This window comes from Paramormyrops kingsleyae, chromosome 4 (genome assembly GCF_048594095.1).
Source record: "Paramormyrops kingsleyae isolate MSU_618 chromosome 4, PKINGS_0.4, whole genome shotgun sequence".
Classification (NCBI taxonomy): Eukaryota; Metazoa; Chordata; class Actinopteri; order Osteoglossiformes; family Mormyridae; genus Paramormyrops; species Paramormyrops kingsleyae.
The window spans coordinates 20,324,563-20,344,497 of NC_132800.1; the positions used below are offsets into that span (position 1 = coordinate 20,324,563).

General features: G+C 46.7%; 2 protein-coding genes across 3 annotated transcripts; one reads left to right on the top strand and one right to left on the bottom strand.

Annotated features, from left to right (window-relative positions):
- Window positions 1–750: 750 nt before the first annotated feature.
- On the top strand, window positions 751–9,281 carry LOC111835617 (ranBP-type and C3HC4-type zinc finger-containing protein 1). The gene is made up of 9 exons (XM_023796119.2): window positions 751–1,208; window positions 3,505–3,679; window positions 4,095–4,184; window positions 4,279–4,420; window positions 5,204–5,294; window positions 5,965–6,247; window positions 6,427–6,536; window positions 7,121–7,294; window positions 8,342–9,281. The coding sequence occupies exons 1-9, from the start codon at window positions 942–944 to the stop codon at window positions 8,432–8,434; spliced, it is 1,425 nt and encodes a 474-aa protein (XP_023651887.2). The 5' UTR covers window positions 751–941; the 3' UTR covers window positions 8,435–9,281.
- Window positions 9,282–10,227: 946 nt separating this feature from the next.
- gpaa1 (glycosylphosphatidylinositol anchor attachment 1) lies at window positions 10,228–19,477 on the bottom strand. Of its 2 annotated transcripts, none has more exons than XM_072710824.1 (13): window positions 19,369–19,477; window positions 18,670–18,745; window positions 18,357–18,536; window positions 18,151–18,262; window positions 17,328–17,472; window positions 15,931–16,032; window positions 15,652–15,848; window positions 14,625–14,821; window positions 13,193–13,346; window positions 12,564–12,635; window positions 12,006–12,202; window positions 11,624–11,794; window positions 10,228–10,833 (listed from the first exon to the last, which is right to left on the bottom strand). In XM_072710824.1, exons 2-13 carry the CDS (start codon window positions 18,741–18,743, stop codon window positions 10,590–10,592), a joined length of 1,845 nt encoding a protein of 614 aa, XP_072566925.1. In that variant the 5' UTR covers window positions 18,744–18,745; window positions 19,369–19,477; the 3' UTR covers window positions 10,228–10,589. The 2 variants fall into 2 exon arrangements, with proteins under 2 accessions (XP_072566925.1, XP_072566924.1); XM_072710823.1 differs by having other exon boundaries at window positions 19,289–19,435.
- Window positions 19,478–19,935: the final 458 nt, after the last annotated feature.

Consider the following 19,935-nt stretch of genomic DNA (forward strand, 5'->3'; position numbering starts at 1 on the left):
GGCAATGTGCCCTACCACACTGCAAAAATAGTTCAGGAATGGTTTAAGAAAAGTGAAAAGAAGTTCAAATTGTTGACTTGGCCTCCAAATTTCCCATATTTCAATCCGATAGAGCATGCTGGACCAACAAGTCCGATCCATAGAGGCTTCACCTTACAAATTACAGGAATTAAAGCAGGGCTATTCAAATCACGGTCCTCAAGGGCCGAACACTACTGTTTTTCCAGCTTTCCTTTACCTGAGAGCCAGTTGTGAAGCCTCTGGCCAATTAGAGCCAGAAATTATTAAGCTAACTACCTGGGAGACTTGAAAACAAGGCCTGGATTTGGAATTGAGGGCCAGATTTGAATAGGGGGGACTATAGCACCAGGATATAGCATGCTAATGTCTTAGCACCAGATACCACAGGACACCTTCAGAGGTCTTGTAGAGTTCATGCCTTGACAAGTTTTGGAAGCACGATGGAGACCTACATAATATTAGGTAGGTGGTTTTAATGTTATAGCTGATTGAAGTATATCTTATTTTGTCAGGATGTCAATAGGAATATGTTTACTTTCCCAAGCACAATTGGGAACTTATGCAGTAACATTTGCTACTGCATAAGTGATATACTTATACCCTCCGATATATTGGTATGAAAACAGCAAAGGTAACTGTATGTATCATACTTGGTCCGCGTCGACCTGCCCAGGCGTCCGGTCACTCGCGCTCGCATCCGCAGGTCGGAACCTCTCTTCCGAGGCGGCGTTTCCTGTGAGGCGCCGTCAGGACGGACGCATTTCCTGTTTTGCTGCGTCCGCCGCTCCTGCACTGACGGCAGGGAAAGGGTATGAAACTGCATTTACCGGCGCATCGACAGCCGAGCTACGTTGACGGAGGTCCCCAGTGGAGTGACAGCGCAGCTGAGGGTGAAGTCCCCAGCCTGCAGGGCCAGCGACATGGCGCTGAGCTCGGGTGGGTGGACGCGCAATCCCCCTCCGGCCCAGAGCCCGTCGGTACTGGCGTCCGCGTCTACCTACTCACAGCCCGGCTGCAGCACCGTGCTGATGTCTGTGAAGGTGTCGGTGTGTCACTCGGGGATCCGCCCGCTCTGCCTTCCCGGTGCTGGAGACGAGTCCCTGCGCCTGCAGCTGAGCATGGACCCCGGGCGAGCGGGGCAGTTCCGCCTGGCGCTGAAGGGCGCTGGAGGCGCTGGTCGCAGCGCGGTAAGCCTGCTGGCGGTCCGATGGCCATGTGTCACTGCCTCACACATCTCATTATAAACGTCGGCGCTTGCTATACTGGTAAATGTAGCTGTGTCAAGCTTATGCCAGTTTTGTCGGTACTTTTTTGGCGATAAAGAGGAATATTCTGTGGCCAGTGCAGGGTAAGATTTCAACAAGTACCCGAAATTCATGCATTAAGGATAAACCTGCCAAGTCGGTGTCCCTCGCTTGGCGTTATTCTCATCAGCATCTTTCTCTGGCCCAAGTGAATCAATTAATAACTTCTTATACTTAAGTATTTCGGAAAAAAATCCATAATTTGTTGAATGCCGGCTAAATTACCCAGTCAGATGCGTATGAACTTGATAAGAACAGGAATGACATTTTAATTAAACTTATACTTTTAATTGGGTCAGTGGGTAGCATTGTGGCATCACATCTCCACGGTTGTAAGATTTAATCCCACCCCCTCTGTGTGTGGGGAGTTTGCATGTTCTCCCCATGCTGTGTGAGTCACTATAAGGGACAGGTGTTTCAGGCAGAATTACTAGTCGAATTTCCCCTGTCATTATTTGAATTATGTTGGATTAATCTCTCCGCCACTCCACTTCCAATATACACACAGGTGAAATGTGTCAGAATTTTTATTTCTTGGATTGAATTGAAACTGTACCGTAACAATAATGTTTAATATTCTGTGCCATGGGCAGTCTGGGTGAAGAGACTATTTTTAACACAATCCTAACACTTCTCTGGCTTATAGGCTATCGCATTAATTTATTTCCATACAAAATGAGGCATCACTTGTTGCTACAAAAGGATATTTTTAAAAGTAGTCTTGAAGCTAGGGTGAAATATTGAGGGGGGAAAATCACATTGTGTTAAATATTGCGACGTTTATAAAACAAAAAAAGTTTAACCTGTAATATACTATAGCCAAATAGAACTTATGTACCATTAGTCTGTCTTTAGTGGGAAAGACAAGTTAGTAGTTTACATTCTGGGTAACTTGTCATAAAGTCCCCTGTGTTGCACTGAAAACACACTCTCTATTTAACATTTTATTAAGAATCAATTTCACTGAAATGATGAGCAAGACTGAATGTAAGATAAACAGCAGCAGCATAAGCTTCTCTTAGACTTGTTTCCGCCAGCTGTACCAACACACACAAAACAGTGCTGTTGCTCATTATTGTCTGTGGAATTCTAAATATTTTCCCAAAATATCTTTATACATGAATGGATGGATTGCGGTATTTCAAATTAAAACAATCATTCCAATGGGAGAATGGTCCAGATATGTGTCCTTGGGTCCTGGTTACTGGTTACAAGTTGCATGGTGTAATATGGTTAGTTCTGAATGGAAGTTTCTAATGAGGAATAATATGTTCATTTATTACTTCTTGAACAAAACACCACATGTCAGCATCAAGCATTTACATCATGGTTTAAATATTTAGGTTCTATAAAGTAATTTAGAAATGTCAGGGCATGTGTGTAAACACACAGTTGTCCTATAGGAGACGTCGATGCCTGTTGGTGTGTCTTTGGACTGTGGGGGGGGGGTACCGGAGTGCCCAGAGGAAACCTTTGAGATGCGTGAGGAACATGCAAACTCCACACACAGTGGGGGCAGGATTTGGTCCCCTAATCAATGGAGATGTTAGGCTACTCATTGTGTAAGACTGGAATCATGCTCATTTAACTTAAAAAGTTGTCGTATTGTATGGCCCCAGATGTCTAATTCATTGTTTCCCAATCCAGTCCCCGGGGACCTACAGACAGTCCACGTTTTTGTTCCCTCCCAAATCCTGAAGCAGAAATGTTGACCGTCTGCAGGTTCCCGAGAACTGGGGCAGGAAACACTGGCCTAATTCATCCGACGATTAATAACTGTAATTAGAGATGACATCCGCTTCATTCTATAGTGTCGGCATGTTTTCTCTGTCAGAAGCCATGGCTGGGGATGAAGTTACGGACAGTAGATACATGCAGTCATTGCATTCAGTTACTATGGGGGACCCCGTCAGTATCAGTCACGTGAATGTTTAGAGCATGAGTCTCCAACTCCGGTCCTGGAGAGCTACTATCCAGTCGGTTTTCTGTCCTACCCGGCTTCTGATGAACCACAGCTGCTCTCAGGTAAATACCAGGAACAGGTGTGGCTCATCAGAAGCTGGGTAGGGTAGAAAACCTACTGGATAGTAGCTCTCCAGGACCGGAGTTGGAGACCCCTGGTTTGCAGGATCCAGGCACTTCATTCCTCTAAACACCCGTGCGCTCTGTCTGCTCCCAGTCCGTTGCAGAGTTTGATTTGCGCTCAGTGCGATACGAGGTCAAGTCCCCTTGCTGCCACGAGCTGAACTTGGTCACTCCCCCCAATGATCGTATCAGCTTCACCTTCCGGTGTGAGCGGGAGGCCCAGGAGTGGGCCACGGTGGTGATGTCATCGCTGAGGGAAGCACATAGAGGTGGGTCGGATTCACAAGTTTTTTTTGCATCCCACAGATGAACAGTCCCAACACTGCTTTTCGATTTGTTTTGCAGCTCTATTCCTTTGTCCTATTCTTGTTGGGGGGGGGAGAAATGTCTTTACATCTGTTTTTTAAATCCTGCTTTTTAGACTATGTATGTCACGGTCGGTATTAGGGTAGATGCAGTGATCCTGGCAGAGGTTAAATGTTATGCTGATAATGTTTATGTTACTTTGGCAGTTCTGTTTTTCGTGCGCATTGATGAATAATGCTTTGTACCTTTGCACTGGACGCATTCCGTTACTGCCCTCCAAATCCCAGAGTACAGGCCTGGTTCCCATGACTAGTGCATCTTGTTGAAATTGGGGTTCCTTATTGCAGAGTTGTGACAGGAGCTCTCTCCTTCTTGCAGTAGCAAACAGCGCCCCCTTGCCTCCTGATGAAGGACTGCCACAGCAGCAGCCTGACCAACAAAGAGGCCTCCTTTCCGTGCCCCGCATTGGTTAGTATGTCACCCCCCCCCCCCTGCCCCAGCTGTCTCCATATCTAGCATGCTTTTCAGCCCTCACATTCCTGCCTCCTCTCTGCTTTTGCAGAGGAGCTGTGTGAGGGACTGTTGCGGGCCGTTGAGATGGGGGACTCTCAAGCTGCTTCACAGTGCGCAATAAACTTGGCTCGCCACAAGGTGGCGCTGAAGATCCAGCCCACCGAAAAGACCTACCCAAATACAGAGATCAGGTGAGCCAGAAGGAGAGGGGGGTAGGGTAAAACATATTTAAACATACTCATTAAACACACTGTCATCTTTGTCATCTTATTGCTTGAGGTAAGTAAACCCCTGTCTGTTACTTGATGTATTAATCAGTATATTGTCTTATTAAGCTTATCAAGCTAATCAGATACCTACGTAAGATATGCTCATATGAACACGTGTTCTGACTCAATGGAGGCCATTACGGAATCTGGCTGAAAACTGTCATCAGCCGGGGACCCTTTGGAAATTAATTTTTTTTGGGATATTTAACCCTTTTTGGGTTAAAGTTACTACTTATCGCAAAATTAAGGGATTCATGTACACAACCATTTATAGCATAATGATACATTTTTAATTTTAAAGATGTAAATCTATTTTGTTATGTTTTTCTTTAGGTTTTAGTAGTTTATTTCTAGGGATAGACAGAACGTTGCAGTTTGCTGGCTGCTACAGAATGTTACAGTGTAGTGCAGATGGCTATTTCTTTATTCAAATGCATTGCAGATAAATCATTACTTTAAGTATCATTTAAAAACGGTAATGGGAAGTATTTAACGTTATTTTAATTCAGTTAGTTTCAGAAACGGTATAGTTCTTTATTATAGTTCTTATTTAATTTTTGTATCAATTTATTTCATTTTATGGAAATTTCGTTAAGTTATAACCCTGCTTTACTGTATTCTACATAATGTATGGTTAGTTTTAGCAAGGTTCTTATCTATTCTTCTAACATCCATACCACACTTCATCAACGGTGTCTGTTGCAGTTTGGCTGTCGGGGTGGAGGATGCCGCCTCGTCTTGTTGTGTCACGGTGAAGGTCTTCCCCCATATGACCATCGCGTCGCTCAAGCAGCAGGTCTGTATGTGTTCCTTTTTCATATTGAAATGACCGTGTAACAGTAACAAGCGTAGATCAATCGGCAGATCATAAGCAGGCTAGTCAAGATTCAAGATCCTTTAATTGTCACATGCACAGTCATACAGGTACAACATGCAGTGAAATTTATCCTGAACCACTCTATTGACTGTGCAACTATTTACGAAGGATATGAAACAAATAAAAAGGAGAAATAAATAAAATTGCCGGGTATTCGGTAGTCAGTGGTGGGTTGGTTGCCCTTCAGGGTAGGAGGATCTGGTTGGGTGCCCTTCGGGGTGGGAAGATCTGGTTGGGTGCCCTTCGGGGTGGGAGGATCTGGTTGGGTGCCCTTCGGGGTGGGAGGATCTGGTTGGGTGCCCTTCGGGGTGGGAGGATGTGATTGGGTGCCCTTTGGGGTGGGAGGATCTGGTTGGGTGCCCTTCGGGGTGGGAGGATGTGGTTGGGTGCCCTTCGGGGTGGGAGGATGTGGTTGGGTGCCCTTCGGGGTGGGAGGATGTGATTGGGTGCCCTTCGGGGTGGAAGGATCTGGTTGGGTGCCCTTTGGGGTGGAAGGTTGTGGTTGGGTGCCCTTCAGGGTGGAAGGATCTGGTTGGGTGCCCTTCAGGATAGGACGATGGGGATTGGTCAGTGCCTTTGTCTTTGCCAGGTGTTCCTGGAGTACGGCTTTCACCCGCGGGTGCAGCGCTGGGTGATCGGGCAGTGCCTGTGCACGGAGCCCCGCTCCCTGGCGTCCTACGGCATACAGAAAGATGGCGACACTGCGTTCCTCTATCTCCTGTCGGCACGGCAGGGACGACTGACCCGGCAGATGTGCCAACAGGACCAGGAGAGTGCTCTGCTCACGCCAGCGCCGCCTGGCAACGGGCCTGCCAGTCATGACTGGAGGGGCTACAGTACGCTGCCCTCGAGGCTGTCCCACGGGGGCGCTGGTGAGCACCTGGGCACATGCTTAATAAAAGCGTATCATGTTACACAGACCGACGAAGCAGACAGAACCGCACTGAGCTGAATACCGCACATAGTTACACTATAACGGGCACAACCATTGACGTGCAATTTGTGTCGGTTAAGGATAAAAAGGTCAGCTTTCTTGTGATTGGCTGTGCAGGCAGTGCTGGGGGCGGGGCACAGAGGCTGGCGGTTGGAGAGTTCCAAGATCATCTCAGCCTGGACATGCTGCATTTGAATGAATCTTTGAGTTCCAGAACCAGTTCACAGGTACCTGTATATTACCCTGTAAATGTCTTCTAAGGCCTTTTTCCACCGCACCAGGTACCGTACTTTGTGCGGTGGAAAAGCGCCCTAAGAGAACTGGCTGCTATGAACCTCTGTAACTTGGGCAGATGGTTTATAGCAGTGCTTCCCAACCCAGTCCTCGGGGGAACCCCGGATAGTCCACGGTTTTGCTCCCTCCCAGCTCCCAGCCAATCAGGAACACCGAATACCTGGTACAGGTGCGCTGGGAGCTCAGAGGAAGCAAAAACGTGGACTTTGGGAAACACTAGTTCATAATACTGTGTTGATGCTGCTGCTTGTGTAAAAGGCAATGTTAAAAAACAATTGTCCACTTTAGAATTCCATTGTGTCTTTTGTAATATTGTTTTATGCCGCATTTGCACTCGGATGCCTCATGTCTTTCCCAGCACATATAGCCTGCAAGTCTTGCTTATTTGTACAGCCAGATATTCTGCTGAACCCCTTTATCGGTGGTTAGGAGTGTAAGTGGTGGATTCAGTCCTATGACCTCTGCTCTAGCTGCGTCTCCTGCTCTAGCTGCGTCTCCTTTGTTCTCCGTCCCACAGGAAGGATGGTCGTGTCCTTCCTGCACCTTCATCAACAGACCCACCCGGCCGGGCTGTGAGATTTGCAGTGCGGACCGGCCCGCAAGCTACACAGTACCTGGAGGTCGCCGGCCCGACCCGTTGGAACTGCGCCGTGTGCAGCAGGAGGAGGCAGTGGTGCACCAGTACCAGCGGGTAAAGCCTGCGCCCTGTGCCTTACGCCGCATAACGTGCGCAATTAAAACTACCTTGTGTCTCTGTGACTTTCTCACCGATTGCATGAAAGGTGTAGTATAGCTAGCAGAGTGTGATAAACTGACATCTGAAATGTCAGTGCTGCTTTGTTCGCGATAACTTTATAGTTAGAATTCTGTGTTCTAATTGTGTGGATTAAATGAATGAAAGCCAGTATTTTATGGCAGCGTGTGGCTCAGTGGGCTAAGCCTGTGTACCTACATGTCGGTGTTAGGATAGAAACGACGGCTCCAGACTGAGGGCTACAGCCCCACGCAAGTCGGTCATACGGTTTTGGGGAGAAGGAGGGTGTGGTCACACTACAGACACAGACACACTTTATTACAGGATATTCAGCGAATCATCTCGCACTCCATGACACTGGAATGACTGACCTCATTCTTTCTGAAGTCTGCAAAAAGATCCACGGAATAAGCTATGAGGGCAGCTATAGAACCCATTTACACTCTTATACACGTACATATGAATGATCAATGTATACGTTTTTATGAAGTGCTAATAAGAGATCGCTAAAAGATCAAATTGAGTAAAATCAAATTGAAGGTCGCCGGTTCAAACCCAGCCTCAGCAGGTCTGCAACCAACCAGCTGAGTCCTCTGTGACTGTGACTCTTTATACTCAACTAGTTGGTTGAAACAAAATCCTGGCCTGGATTTGTACTCTCTGGATCTGAAATCTCCACCTCTGGCGGTGACATCTCGCATGTGGCTGAACTTACAGCCAACTTCCCCGACGATACTGAGATATATATTGCCTATCACTATACTGCCTTAAAAGTAAACCACATTTCAGTATTTTATCATCTTTCGGAATAAATTGAAAGCTTTTTGCAAGCGATCTGTTGAGAACTAATCTGAATGTTTGACCACATCTATATGTAATCTTGACCGTTAATAAATATAATGACTGTTTCATTATTGTGTGAATAGGCATCTCCCCAACCTGTACGTTCTATTCCTGAGCCTCGTCTCTGTTATTGTTTCCAAGGAGACCACGAGACGCGAGGAGGTGGGGGGTCCGGGACAGAAGAGCTCGCTGCTGCTGTACAGTTTGAACCAAGGCCACGTCCGGGACTACTGACGCACACACTGGTACTCAGTGACTCAGCTGGACTGTCGCATGTCTGTACCTCACCAGCTGTAAAACAGTACCCAACGAACGCTGGTATGCAATACCAGCATGTGCACACACAGATGTTTGGATGAACTTTGACTCTCATTGTCAATGCCCACTCATAAGCCCTTTTTTGTACAGAGTCCTTGGCAGATCTGTATAGCCGCGAGGGCACGGAAATGCACGTCAATCGCAGATGCCCAGCACAGCACAAAATAAGCGCTTTGACCTTGTATATTTCACAATTTGTTAATGATCAGGGAGTGGTTTCTGAACACATTGAATGTTTTACTTGTGTCCACCCTTATGTTCTTTTTATGTTTATAATTCTGTCATTTTAAACTGTGAAAAGTTCTTAATATCTACTTATCAGCATAATCCTGTATTGTTTTGATGTCTTGAGTTGGTGGGTGGGAATATTTGGAGGAGGTAGGGTTAGGGTTAGGGTTAGGGAAGTGCAATTGAAAGATTGCTGGTTTGAATCCCAGACCAGCAAGGTTCTGCTCCCCGGGCGCTGAATTAGCTGCCCCCTGCTATATCACAATTTCATATATGGGTTAAATGACACATTTCGTGCTGTGGTGCGTCAACAACGACCACCGATCACCTAATTCTGCATTTAAAAATGGACATTTTATAAAGCATTTTGTTCAGTTATTCTGGTGCCAGATCGCATCACACCAGGACCATTTAACTCATATGCTTGTTCATGAAGTAAACAGCCCCCAAAGCATCATGTACATGTATTTCAAAATGTAACTACATCCTGTTTTTATTTCATAAATCAACAGTTCTAATAAATAAATTTAATTGACCTGCTGGCTTTTTGCTGTTCTACTTGCAGACTTTATACTCTGTGTGTAGGGGGGGGTGGGGTGAGGGTACGCACATCATGTTCTATGACTGCCCCCCCCCCCCCCTACCCCAAGCCTCGGACATGGTAGAACAGTGTTTCTCAACCCAGGCCTCGGGGAACCCTGGACAGTCCATGTTTTTGCTTCTTTTCAGCTCCCAGCGCACCTGTTCCAGGTATTCTGTGTTCTTGATTGGCTGGGAGCTGGGAGCTGGGAGGGAACAAAAACGTGGACTGGATTGGGAAACACTGTGGTAGAAGCTGGGCTTCTGGTTGTTCTAGAGGACCCGACCTCCTGAATGTTGTTACAAACACGCTCAGCGGCCACCATTAGGTGCACCTACATCTAAGAGAAAAATCTCTACAACAGGTGTCTCCAACTCCGGTCCTGGAGAGCTACAATCCAGTCGGTTTTCAATCCTACCTGGCTTCTGATGAGTCACACCTGTTCTCATGTAAATACCAGGAACAGGTGTGGCTCATCAGCAGCCAGGTAGGATAGAAAACCTACTGGATAGTAGCTCTCCAGGACCGGAGTTGGAGACCCCTGCTCTACAAAAAGTGATCAAAATTCCAAATAGGCAATCGGTTATGGTTTTCATAAGTGTTCACCTCTTTCAGCACTTCAGGCTTCATCAGAATTTCCCTGCATTTTCTTGCATTTATTTTGCCCTGCTGAGAATCACACACACTTTGTGATGTGGCCCCCACCCTGCTTCAGAATGGAGATGTGTACTCTTGGTGATGTGCAGTGTTTGCTGTTCATCAAACACCAAAAGAGCATTTAGTTTGAGCTCAAATTTGGGTTCATTAAGACCTTCTGCCCACACGTTCCTTACATTTCAACTATCTGTAGAAGGTTAGGTAGTAATTAAAAGTTAAATTGTTAAACACACACAAACCCAAATAGAGTAACAGCCCACTTTATTTTTTTTAGTAAAACGTCCTTGTCACAGTTAAGATGCACCACCGCGTGGTCATTTAATTTCCGCTCCCTCATTTCATTTCTGCTCCCTCATTTCCTGTCCTATCTTCAGTGATATACCAGTATAGGGCATCTTGATGGAAGGTCTCCATTTTTTTTCTTAACTTGCATCTTTACCACAAAATGAAACAGGTACTCAGGGCCAAAAACATGCCTGAAGAGCCCCAGCTTCACATAAACGCAAACCTCACGCCGGCTCCCCCCCACCGCTCACCATCCCTCAGCCGATTCAGCTCTGCCCCGGACCCTCCTCACGTCGCGGCCGCCCCCACCCCCCCTCGGGTCTATTTCCAGAAGAGAATGTTCCAGAGTAGCAGCCAGCAGGGGTAGACTAAGAGGGAGATGAGGGGGTAAACCAGGGAGCCGTACAGGTTATGGTCCAAGATGCCCTGCGAGATGACAGACAGGAAGAGGCTCCAGCCGTCCAGCAGGGAAACCGGCGTTTCCTGCAGCTCCTGGTAGACGAAGACGGAGAAGAGGAGCGTGCAGGCGGGGCTCAACAGAACCATGGCCAAGGCGCTTGGGATCCTGTGTGAGAGGCACACGTGTCAGGATAGCAAAATATTATATATAATCGCTCCCAATCAAGCGGTGTATGTGTGTGTATTATCAACACACACACACACACACACATGTAGGGTATACATATCGTTATGGGGACCGCTCATTCATTTCAATGCGAAAAATGCTAACGCTAACTATGACAACCTTAACCCCTACCCAGCCCTAACCATAACCATAAGTAACCTAACAAAATACAAGTCTTTGCATTTTTAGTTTTTTCATAGCAGTCACCGATTTTTATAAAATAGAGTTAAAAAAACGGATATTTATCATGTTATGGGGACATTATGTCCCCATATGGATAGGTAAACCTGCTCTCACACACACACACACACACACACACACACACACACACACACACACACACACACACACACACACACACACACACACACACACACACACACACACAGAGCCTGATGGGAGCATGGCTCAAATTAGAGATTAAAAAAATAAAGCAACTAAATGCCATCAAATACCTCATAATTTATCCAAGAGCCTTGATTAAAATTACTATGGGACATGAATGCTGTTTGCTTAACCTACATTAAGCACAAGTTGCTACATACCATTCATCAGCAATAAGCATGGACTGTTCTCAGTATTTGCATCGACATTCCCTGTCCACATACTCCAGTTATAAAAAATGACAGACTAAAGATAGTTACAAGTATTGCTTTACATAGTCAGAAGGAGGATCAATTTCATACTTGACCACAAAAGTCAAGGGCGTCATGGCGATGGCTCGGCTTACCTGGGCACGTGGGGAGTGATGAAGGCTGCTACAGGAACTAGCGTGAGGGCCAGGATGAAGCCCAGGGAGAAGTTGATGAGGGCAGTGCAGGCCAACAGAACAGCCATGTAGAGAACCGCAACCAGCTTCAGCACACGCCAGCCTTCCTCTGTGCCCTGACCAGACAGCACCCTGACGCACACACACACACACACAGAGAAACCAGCTTCAGCACACGCCAGCCTTCCTCTGTGCCCTGACCAGACAGCACTCCGACACACAGACTTGCGATTTGGCTATCAGTTCAGCCATCTAGCCTACGTTTCCAGCTCTGTACACACACACACACACACAGAAACCAGCTTCAGGACACGCCAGCTTCCTCTGCATGCGGAGTGTGTACCTGTGCGTGTTGTGTGGCAGCGCCAGGCCCGCAGTGTAGATGGCGATGGCCGTCAGCACCACAGCCTCGGTCTCCGACACGGGGAAGTGCTCCACAGCAGCCTGCTGGGCCAGAACAGGCAGCGTGTACAAAGCCACCCCTGTGAGGTGGCTGATGACCACCGGGGTCATGACTGACAGGAACCCAGGGCTGGAAGGCTGGGGGGACGAGAGACAAAACCCACAACACTGTGAAATGGACTGGAAGCATGGAGACTACTTCTGTGCATCAAAAAGTGAAATATTTTAGTTATTACACAGAGCATGAGAGTAAAACTGTTTTTAAAAATTCAGACAGTCATTAGATATGCAGGGGGAGATTCCTGACCATTTAAAGCCCGCGATGCCTGCAAATGACCATACAACGTGTGCAGCTATGAACTTAAAGCAGTTATAATGTTAGTGTTCATCAGATGCAGTGACGACCTTACAGTCAGGGCTGATCATCACCTACAAAAACCTGCATCTGTGACCAGGCTACAGATCAGCTTGTGCTGGAGCTGACGCCATTCAGACTGACCTGCTCTCCGTCCACCAAGCCATCCACGGCTGCTGGTGCTGCACCCTCCAGCTGAACCCACAGGTCAAGAGCGTGAAATGGGGGGGTCAAGGACCAAGCAACCTGCAAACAGCTGCTCGCTAGCGCCACCCAGTGGAAGACTGGCCCTTTATGTAGACCTCTTACATGGTTATTGCCTCTCTTAAAGGTACTTTCCCAGTAAACATTTCAACCAAAACAAAAATTACACAGATTATACATCCACATACATAATTACCCGTTTGTTCCATAAAGATAGAAATTCCACGGTTAGCATCTTGGCTGAAGCAAAAAAAAGTCTTAGTTTTGCATATTAGCACCATTTGTTTTCAAACCTAATTCATCTACAAAACATCAGATAAATGATTATATACATCAGGGCAATTCAATCACAGTCCTAAAGGCCGCTCCCTCCCTGCGGCCGCACCACCCCCATCCCCGCCGGTCTCTCCCTGTGCCCGCACCACCCCCATCCCCGCCGGTCTCTCCCTGTGCCCGCACCACCCCCATCCCCGCCGGTCTCTCCCTGCGGCCGCACCACCCCCCTCCCCGCTGTTCCTTCCCTGCACCCCCCACCACCAACATTGCGCCCCAGTGCCTCGTCAGGATATCCGGAGTAACGGGATGAGTATCAGCAGGCCGAAAGCTGGCATGTAGTATCCGATGGACACAAAGTGCGACAGGGAGGGCAGCAGGTAAAAGAAATAGGACTGGTGAAGACGTTCCAGGAGATTATTCAGCTTACGGTACATTCCCTCTATGAGCCTGGGGGGGGGGGAATAAAGCAGATAAATTACAAGGTTTACTGGATATGGATATTTCTTTTGGAATCATCCTACTAAAGCTATTTTTAATACTCTGATTTTATACCGAACACCCAAGCGTTGCAGAAATTTTTTATTTCATAACTACTGGACCATCAGCATTTATGTAATACTACTTTATATCTGGACTTTGTTATTTCGGACTTCCTCTGCCGGTCCCTGGAGGATGGGCTTCCCCTTTGAGTCTGATTCTTCCCCAGGTTTCTTCCTATGAGGGAGTTTTGCTCCAGCTTGCTCTTTCAGGGCATTGGACAGAGATATTGTAAAGCACTTTGAGACAATGTAAACTTTATATGTCAATGCAATACAAAAATAAATTGATGGATTGAATGATTGATTGATACTGGATCTGCATAAATAATTCATAGGAGCCCAACTGGAGTACATTCTTATATAGAAAATATATGTAGAAAAAAAAATTAATCTGCCTTTTTCTGATGAAAATTAGCTATACTTCATTGCAACATCAGATACTTTTCAATCCAGACCCTACGCGGGGTTGCCAGCTTTGGTCTGCTGGCTGGAGTGAGCTTTTCAATTACAAACAAGTCTGCACACACATTTATATGTGTGTAACAGATTCATTACCTTGTAAATAGTCTGCAGGGTTTCCAAACTACCCCAGCACTTTTGATGTACCTAATTTTAGGTTTATAATGGAATAATACAGACTTGCCGTGACAGTGAAAGACTGAAAGCGCAAGCGTCACGCCAGATGTGTGAGATTTGGCAACCCTGCCTATTGGTCCTCCAAAGCACGGCTGCCCAATCAGCATAATCCATCAGCTGTTTATCAGTTGATATACAGACGCTCCTCTACTTACAAACTTTCAATTAACGAACTTTCAAACATACGAACGAAGAGGACTGTAAGTCCAAATTGTGTTTGTTGGCCTCCCGTTTCCTGTCCGCAACATCGATTTATTTCTCTGCACGCCAATTCCGCCTAGTACGACTCCTGGTCGCTACTCCCGCCGCGCAGCAGCGTAGCGTGCAAACTCCCAGCATCCCAGTTCTTTGTACTTGAGTATACCCTTAAAATGTTGACTTTTGACTTACGAACATTTCAAGTTATGAACGGCCGTTCGGAACGCAACTCATTCGTAAGCAGAGGAGCGTCTGTATTTATTATATAGACATGTGTTTATAAAGTTATAAATGAGACCCAGGTACATGGCCTCAGTACCGGTGTGGATTACAGGGGGGGGGGGCAGCTTACCTGCCCACAGTGGTGGCGTCGGTCTTGTACTGCCGGAAGCTGTTGATCCCCCGGATGGTCGCCGCCTCGACGTGGTAGCGCAGAAAGAGGCCGTGGTCTCCCCAGGGCCTCCCGCTAGCCTGCTTCAGCACCATCAGCAGCATGGTCTGCACTGCGTGGCTGTATCCTGCCACACTGTCCCAGTCGTTCCTCTGCAGCTGGTTCAGCCAACATACTCTCATCATTCACTGGAACCCCGAGGCCCACACTCTGGCAGACATTAAGGCTTGGATGTTTCAAAACTGTTTACAACTAAATAATAATAAGATAAATTTGTATTAACCCTGTCTCTGAGAATGTGGGTCAACCTTCTACTTTTGTGAAAGATTGTGCACTAAATCTGGGTGTCATCTTTGACTGATTTTAAATCTGATCAGCAAATTAATTCTGTAGTTTTCGTAGATCTTTATTTTCGCTCATCTTAGAAATCTCAAAAGTTAATCGTTTTTTATCACCTCCAGATCTTGAGAAAGTTATTCATGTCCTGATTTAGTCCCGCTTAGATTATTCAGGAATCAGTAAGTCATCACTTTCTCGCCTGCACCTAGCTCACATAGTTTGTGCAGACGATCTTCTTACAGTGTAAACACATTCTCTGTAACTATAGGGCTGGTTGCTGCTGAAATCTATGCAACAGCAGAAGTCCTCTGAGACAGATTTCTGCCCTGGTGTCTCAGATTGTCATATTTGATTTAAAAAATCCCTTTTTAAAATCTGAGCTGTACATTATGAGGAAACTCTGGTGGTCTCCCGTGAGTTCCAGCTAAGATATCACACCTGAGCCAGAGAGACTGGAACAAAGACCAAGAATAGCTAACAGAATTATAGGTGCTCATAACAGCTCAGTGCAAAGCCCTGGATCCAGATCTACGCCGTGGACTGTGCTGCGTAATACCGCTCTGCATGACACTGTGCTGCGTAATACCGCTCTGCATGACACTGTGCTGCGTAATACCACTCTGCATGACGCCTCCCCACCCGAGCCTACCTTGCCCTGGATGGTGCACAGCACATTGATCTTCTGACAGAAAGCATAAAAGAGGTTGGCCAGGTCCAAATTGGGCAGCTGACCATTGAGGCCCTCAAGCACCAGATCCAGGCTGGTGATGACGTCACTGCTGAGCTCCAGCGTGAGGGCGGCCTGGATGGAGCCGCCTCTGCCGTGCAGGGGCGTCCAGCTCATCCCTACACACACGGAAAGTCATCAGCCACCGCATGAGCCGGCAATCGGCAGGACTTTGGCCGGGCGCCCGACCTGGATGGCTACCTGTGCTGTTAGTGTGATGATAGCCCTCCAGCCAAGCCTGCATGCCAATCAGGTCGTGCTCATTCACCAGGAATATGATGTCCTTGGCCCAGTAGATCTGACCTGGCAACAGCAAATACACAGAGCATTTAAACTCAAGAATGAAGCTTTGCCTGGTGTGAATCGGAATAAATGCTTTGATCACAGAATGCGTGCATATACGGCCAAGATCATCACAACGTAGCTGTATCAGTGTGTGTAGGAGGACGCATGTTTATGTGTGTTTTCACTGGGAATGAAAAACAAAACTAAAGACAAACACAGCACAGCATTTATTTTGTATAAAATTGTCTAAATACTGCAGATCCCTTAAGGCCAATTCATACTTCACTTTTCCACATGCGCTTTTGTGAATTTTGTCATCAGGGGTTTGTGCCATACAATGCGTGCATAATCCAGATTCTTTTTATGTCTGGCAGAGAACATGTGTGTCGTTGCGTATTAACTGCGCGTGTGTAAGGAAACTGACCAGGCATTTGCTGTAGGTGGCAGCAGCGACTTACAGAACAGAGGTCAACCAAGAAAGAGCAGAAGGATTGTTGTAGGAGGGTCAGAGGTACCCGCATATCTAATTTTGCATACTGTCCAGACATCATACTGCGGTACATATGGTATTTTCAGAAGCAACAGTATTCCGGCATTTTTAAATCTTGGCAAAAAAATTCACCTAGCGTGATAGTGTGGGGGTGTCCCAGCTAATTTTGTCGTAAGGAATTCAAAATACCACAGTATGCCGTATTACCTTAACTTTGCCAAAGCCTAACTTTAAACTGTTTATAATATTTACTTGTAGCACTACACTGCTTGTATTTGTGTTTCTCACACTACATCTGACCTCTCCTGGTCTGGTGGAATATCATTGCTGCATGTAGAAACAAACACAAGAACATGGCTGTCCACGGGCCAAAAGCGCACATGGATAAGTGACATATAAACTAAGCTCTATACATATGGAACTGTATCAGGGAATGGACGTGTGCCTGTGTCGGAGAATGGACGTGCGCCTGTGTCGGAGAACGGACGTGTGCCTGTGTCGGAGAATGGACGTGTGCCTGTGTCGGAGAATGGACGTGCGCCTGTGTCGGAGAACGGACGTGCGCCTGTGTCGGAGAACGGACGTGTGCCTGTGTCAGAGAATGGACGTGTGCCTGTGTCGGAGAATGGACGTGCGCCTGTGTCGGAGAACGGACGTGCGCCTGTGTCGGAGAATGGACATGTGCCTGTGTCGGAGAATGGACGTGTGCCTGTGTCAGAGAATGGACGTGTGCCTGTGTCGGAGAATGGATGTGTGCCTGTGTCAGAGAATGGATGTGTGCCTGTGTCAGAGAATGGATGTGTGCCTGTCTCCTGCACCTCACCTCTGAAGTACTGCGCCAAGCCCAGCAGGAGACCCACAGCCTGGTCATTGCCCTGTGGACTGCAGGGGGCACTAAACACCAGGGACTCTGTACGGGGGGCCCGAGGGGCTCGGAGGATGCCGTAGACATTAGTGCCACGTACCATCTGGACAGGGAGCACAAGGAAATATAGACCCAATAAGAGGAATAAGCAGAAAACTATCTGTCATTGTACTGCAAAACAGATGGGAGAGAGTAACACGGTGATTAAGGCAACAGACTAAACAGCAATGAAATAGGTGGAACGTTCAGGTCCAGAAAGTAGAAATCAAGACCAAGATTTTGTTTCTACCAACCAGTTGAGTGCTCTGTAACTGTGACTCTTTATACTCAACTGGTCAGTTGAAACAAAACTTTTTGGACCTGAACTTTCCACCTCTGGAAACAAACACAGGAATTTTTACTACACAAGCTTGGGTGACCATGCATTGTAACAACTCTGCAAGATGGAGGGGAGGCGGTGCCGAAATCAGGTTACAGTCCACTCAGTTTACCCATTCCATGTTCGCTGATTCCTTAATCAGTACATAGCGCGAGTTTGTTTACTCTGGCCCATAGTAACCACAACCAGACCACGATGCCAAACAGATGTAGCCGTTCTAGGAGCCGACGCCCATTCTGGCAGAGTGCTTTCCCCACACTGAAACTACAACTCCCGTATTTTGTTTCTGTTCATCCACATCACTTTTGTCTCCATTCCTATTCCCCATAATGTCTTTGTCACATCCTCTCACTGCCATGTCATGCTGTTCTCCTTTGAGACCTAAGTAAGTGTTACACTCACGTAGCGCTCTTTGTTCTCATCTGGGAAGGGCAGAGTACGTGAGAAGCTCTGCGTGAACACCTCCAGGCCCTTAGCCTGCATCGCTTTCACCAGCCAGTCCACAGGCATCCCGCTGTGAAGCAGAGACGGGGAGAGAGCGACGGGAACGTGAGCAGCAGGGAACTCCAGCAAGGCGGAGCTCGACACTGGGCCCCAGCGGCACTCACCCTGCCTGCTTCTTGTGAGCGGAAAATTCTCTGCCCATGGCCAGGGCCCTCTCCCCGGCGGGGAAATGCTCCTCCACCATGGTGGAGCCCATGGCGTTCTCAGACATGTACGTGCGCAGCGTGAAAGGCTGAAAAGCCAGGCCCATGAACCAGGCCACACCTGCCAGGTAGCACACTACACTAAAAACCAAAGAGGAGGAGAGAAACATCACATCATCCCCAGCCATGTAGAGCCACACATGTTAGAGATTTCATTTATCATTTATTTTACACTATGAGGTATCCATTAGTTACTAAAATTGCAGAGACTCACCAGAGAGGCGTGTTGAGGCGGGTGAGAAGCGTGGTCAGCGCCCTCCTCCGATTGGGGTCTGACAGCAGCCCCATGTCTGAAAACAGCACTCAGTGAAAAAGGGAACTGACGGGGCAAGATACTGTACGCACGATGTTATTCGACAGCTAAACATCAAACATTAAGTGTTTGGAAGAAACTTTGTCTTGCTCACAGTTATACGAGTACACGTTTGATTTTTTCCCCCATAAGAGCAGGAGATGCAAACCGCCGACTATGGGTCATAATGTAAATGGTTAAAGGCTGATCCAGCTTGTTTTCCCAAGATCTATTATGCTCAACTTAAAAAACAGGTACAAGTACAAACTGAACTTTTGAGTAAATACATGCATAAACAATACCTACACATTCTCCATGCATTCTATACGTGTGCATATCGCGCATTCGTGTAAAATATAACATGTATATCTTATTATCGCTATTGTGCATGTATCACGAAAAATAATAAATCTGCAGTGAAAATGAAAGATAACGAAAGTATAGCTTAAAAAGCATTTCATTTTAAGTGTTGAAATTACAAGTTTGGCCCGTTTTAGAATCGTTCCGTTTCAGCAACTGACATTCTCAGTAAGGTTCCAACCTGAAAGTAGATCCTTTGGAGAAAAGCCCCTCAAAGCGGATGACAGCCCTGGTGAAAATGCGTGCAACCGGCGTTCTCACCATTCGATCAACAGCTCCTGCCCAAATTGCAACACACATGCGCAAGGTCTTCGCGCATGCGTACGCTACACTACAATACACAGCTGCCGAGCGTGAACGTCAGCTTCACGCATGCGTACACCGCAACACATAACGTCACGTCGGTCTGTACTGCGTATGCGCAAATATTTTACGGCACAGAAAGTAGTGTTGCTACAGCACGGCTTTTTTATGACCAACGGCTTTGAAGGCTACGCCTGATTTTTCATAGGCTGCAGGATTACGTTTTAATACTAAAAACTAATGGACGTACCTATTCTGGAGCATTCAAAGGAAACAGTATGTCAAATCATAGTTAAAACTGTAGTTAAATATTTGGGAATATACGTATGCTAGAATATTAATGAAAGGGAAAATCTAAGCTTTAAAGAATTGTAGAAAAATGAAACAATTTTAAACAGATGGTTGCAAAGAAGCATATCAGTATTTGGGCGAATTTTGCCAAAATGGAGAGTCTTTCACAGTTAGTTTAAACTACGTAGCCTTTTCTTTACTAATTTATTTCAGCTGGTTGGTAGTATTCGATTT

Excerpts from the sequence above, each read along its gene's own strand:
- LOC111835617 (XM_023796119.2), top strand. The coding sequence starts at position 942 with ATGGCGCTGAGCTCGGGTGGGTGGACGCGCAATCCCCCTCCGGCCCAG. Across the intron at positions 4,421-5,203 it reads TACCCAAATACAGAGATCAG|TTTGGCTGTCGGGGTGGAGG; the intron begins GTGAGCCAGAAG and ends TGTCTGTTGCAG. Across the intron at positions 6,537-7,120 it reads GTTCCAGAACCAGTTCACAG|GAAGGATGGTCGTGTCCTTC; the intron begins GTACCTGTATAT and ends TCCGTCCCACAG.
- gpaa1 (XM_072710824.1), bottom strand. The coding sequence starts at position 18,743 with ATGGGGCTGCTGTCAGACCCCAATCGGAGGAGGGCGCTGACCACGCTT. Across the intron at positions 15,849-15,930 it reads TCATCACACTAACAGCACAG|GGATGAGCTGGACGCCCCTG; the intron begins GTAGCCATCCAG and ends CCGTGTGTGTAG. Across the intron at positions 10,834-11,623 it reads ATCACTCCCCACGTGCCCAG|GATCCCAAGCGCCTTGGCCA; the intron begins GTAAGCCGAGCC and ends CCTCTCACACAG.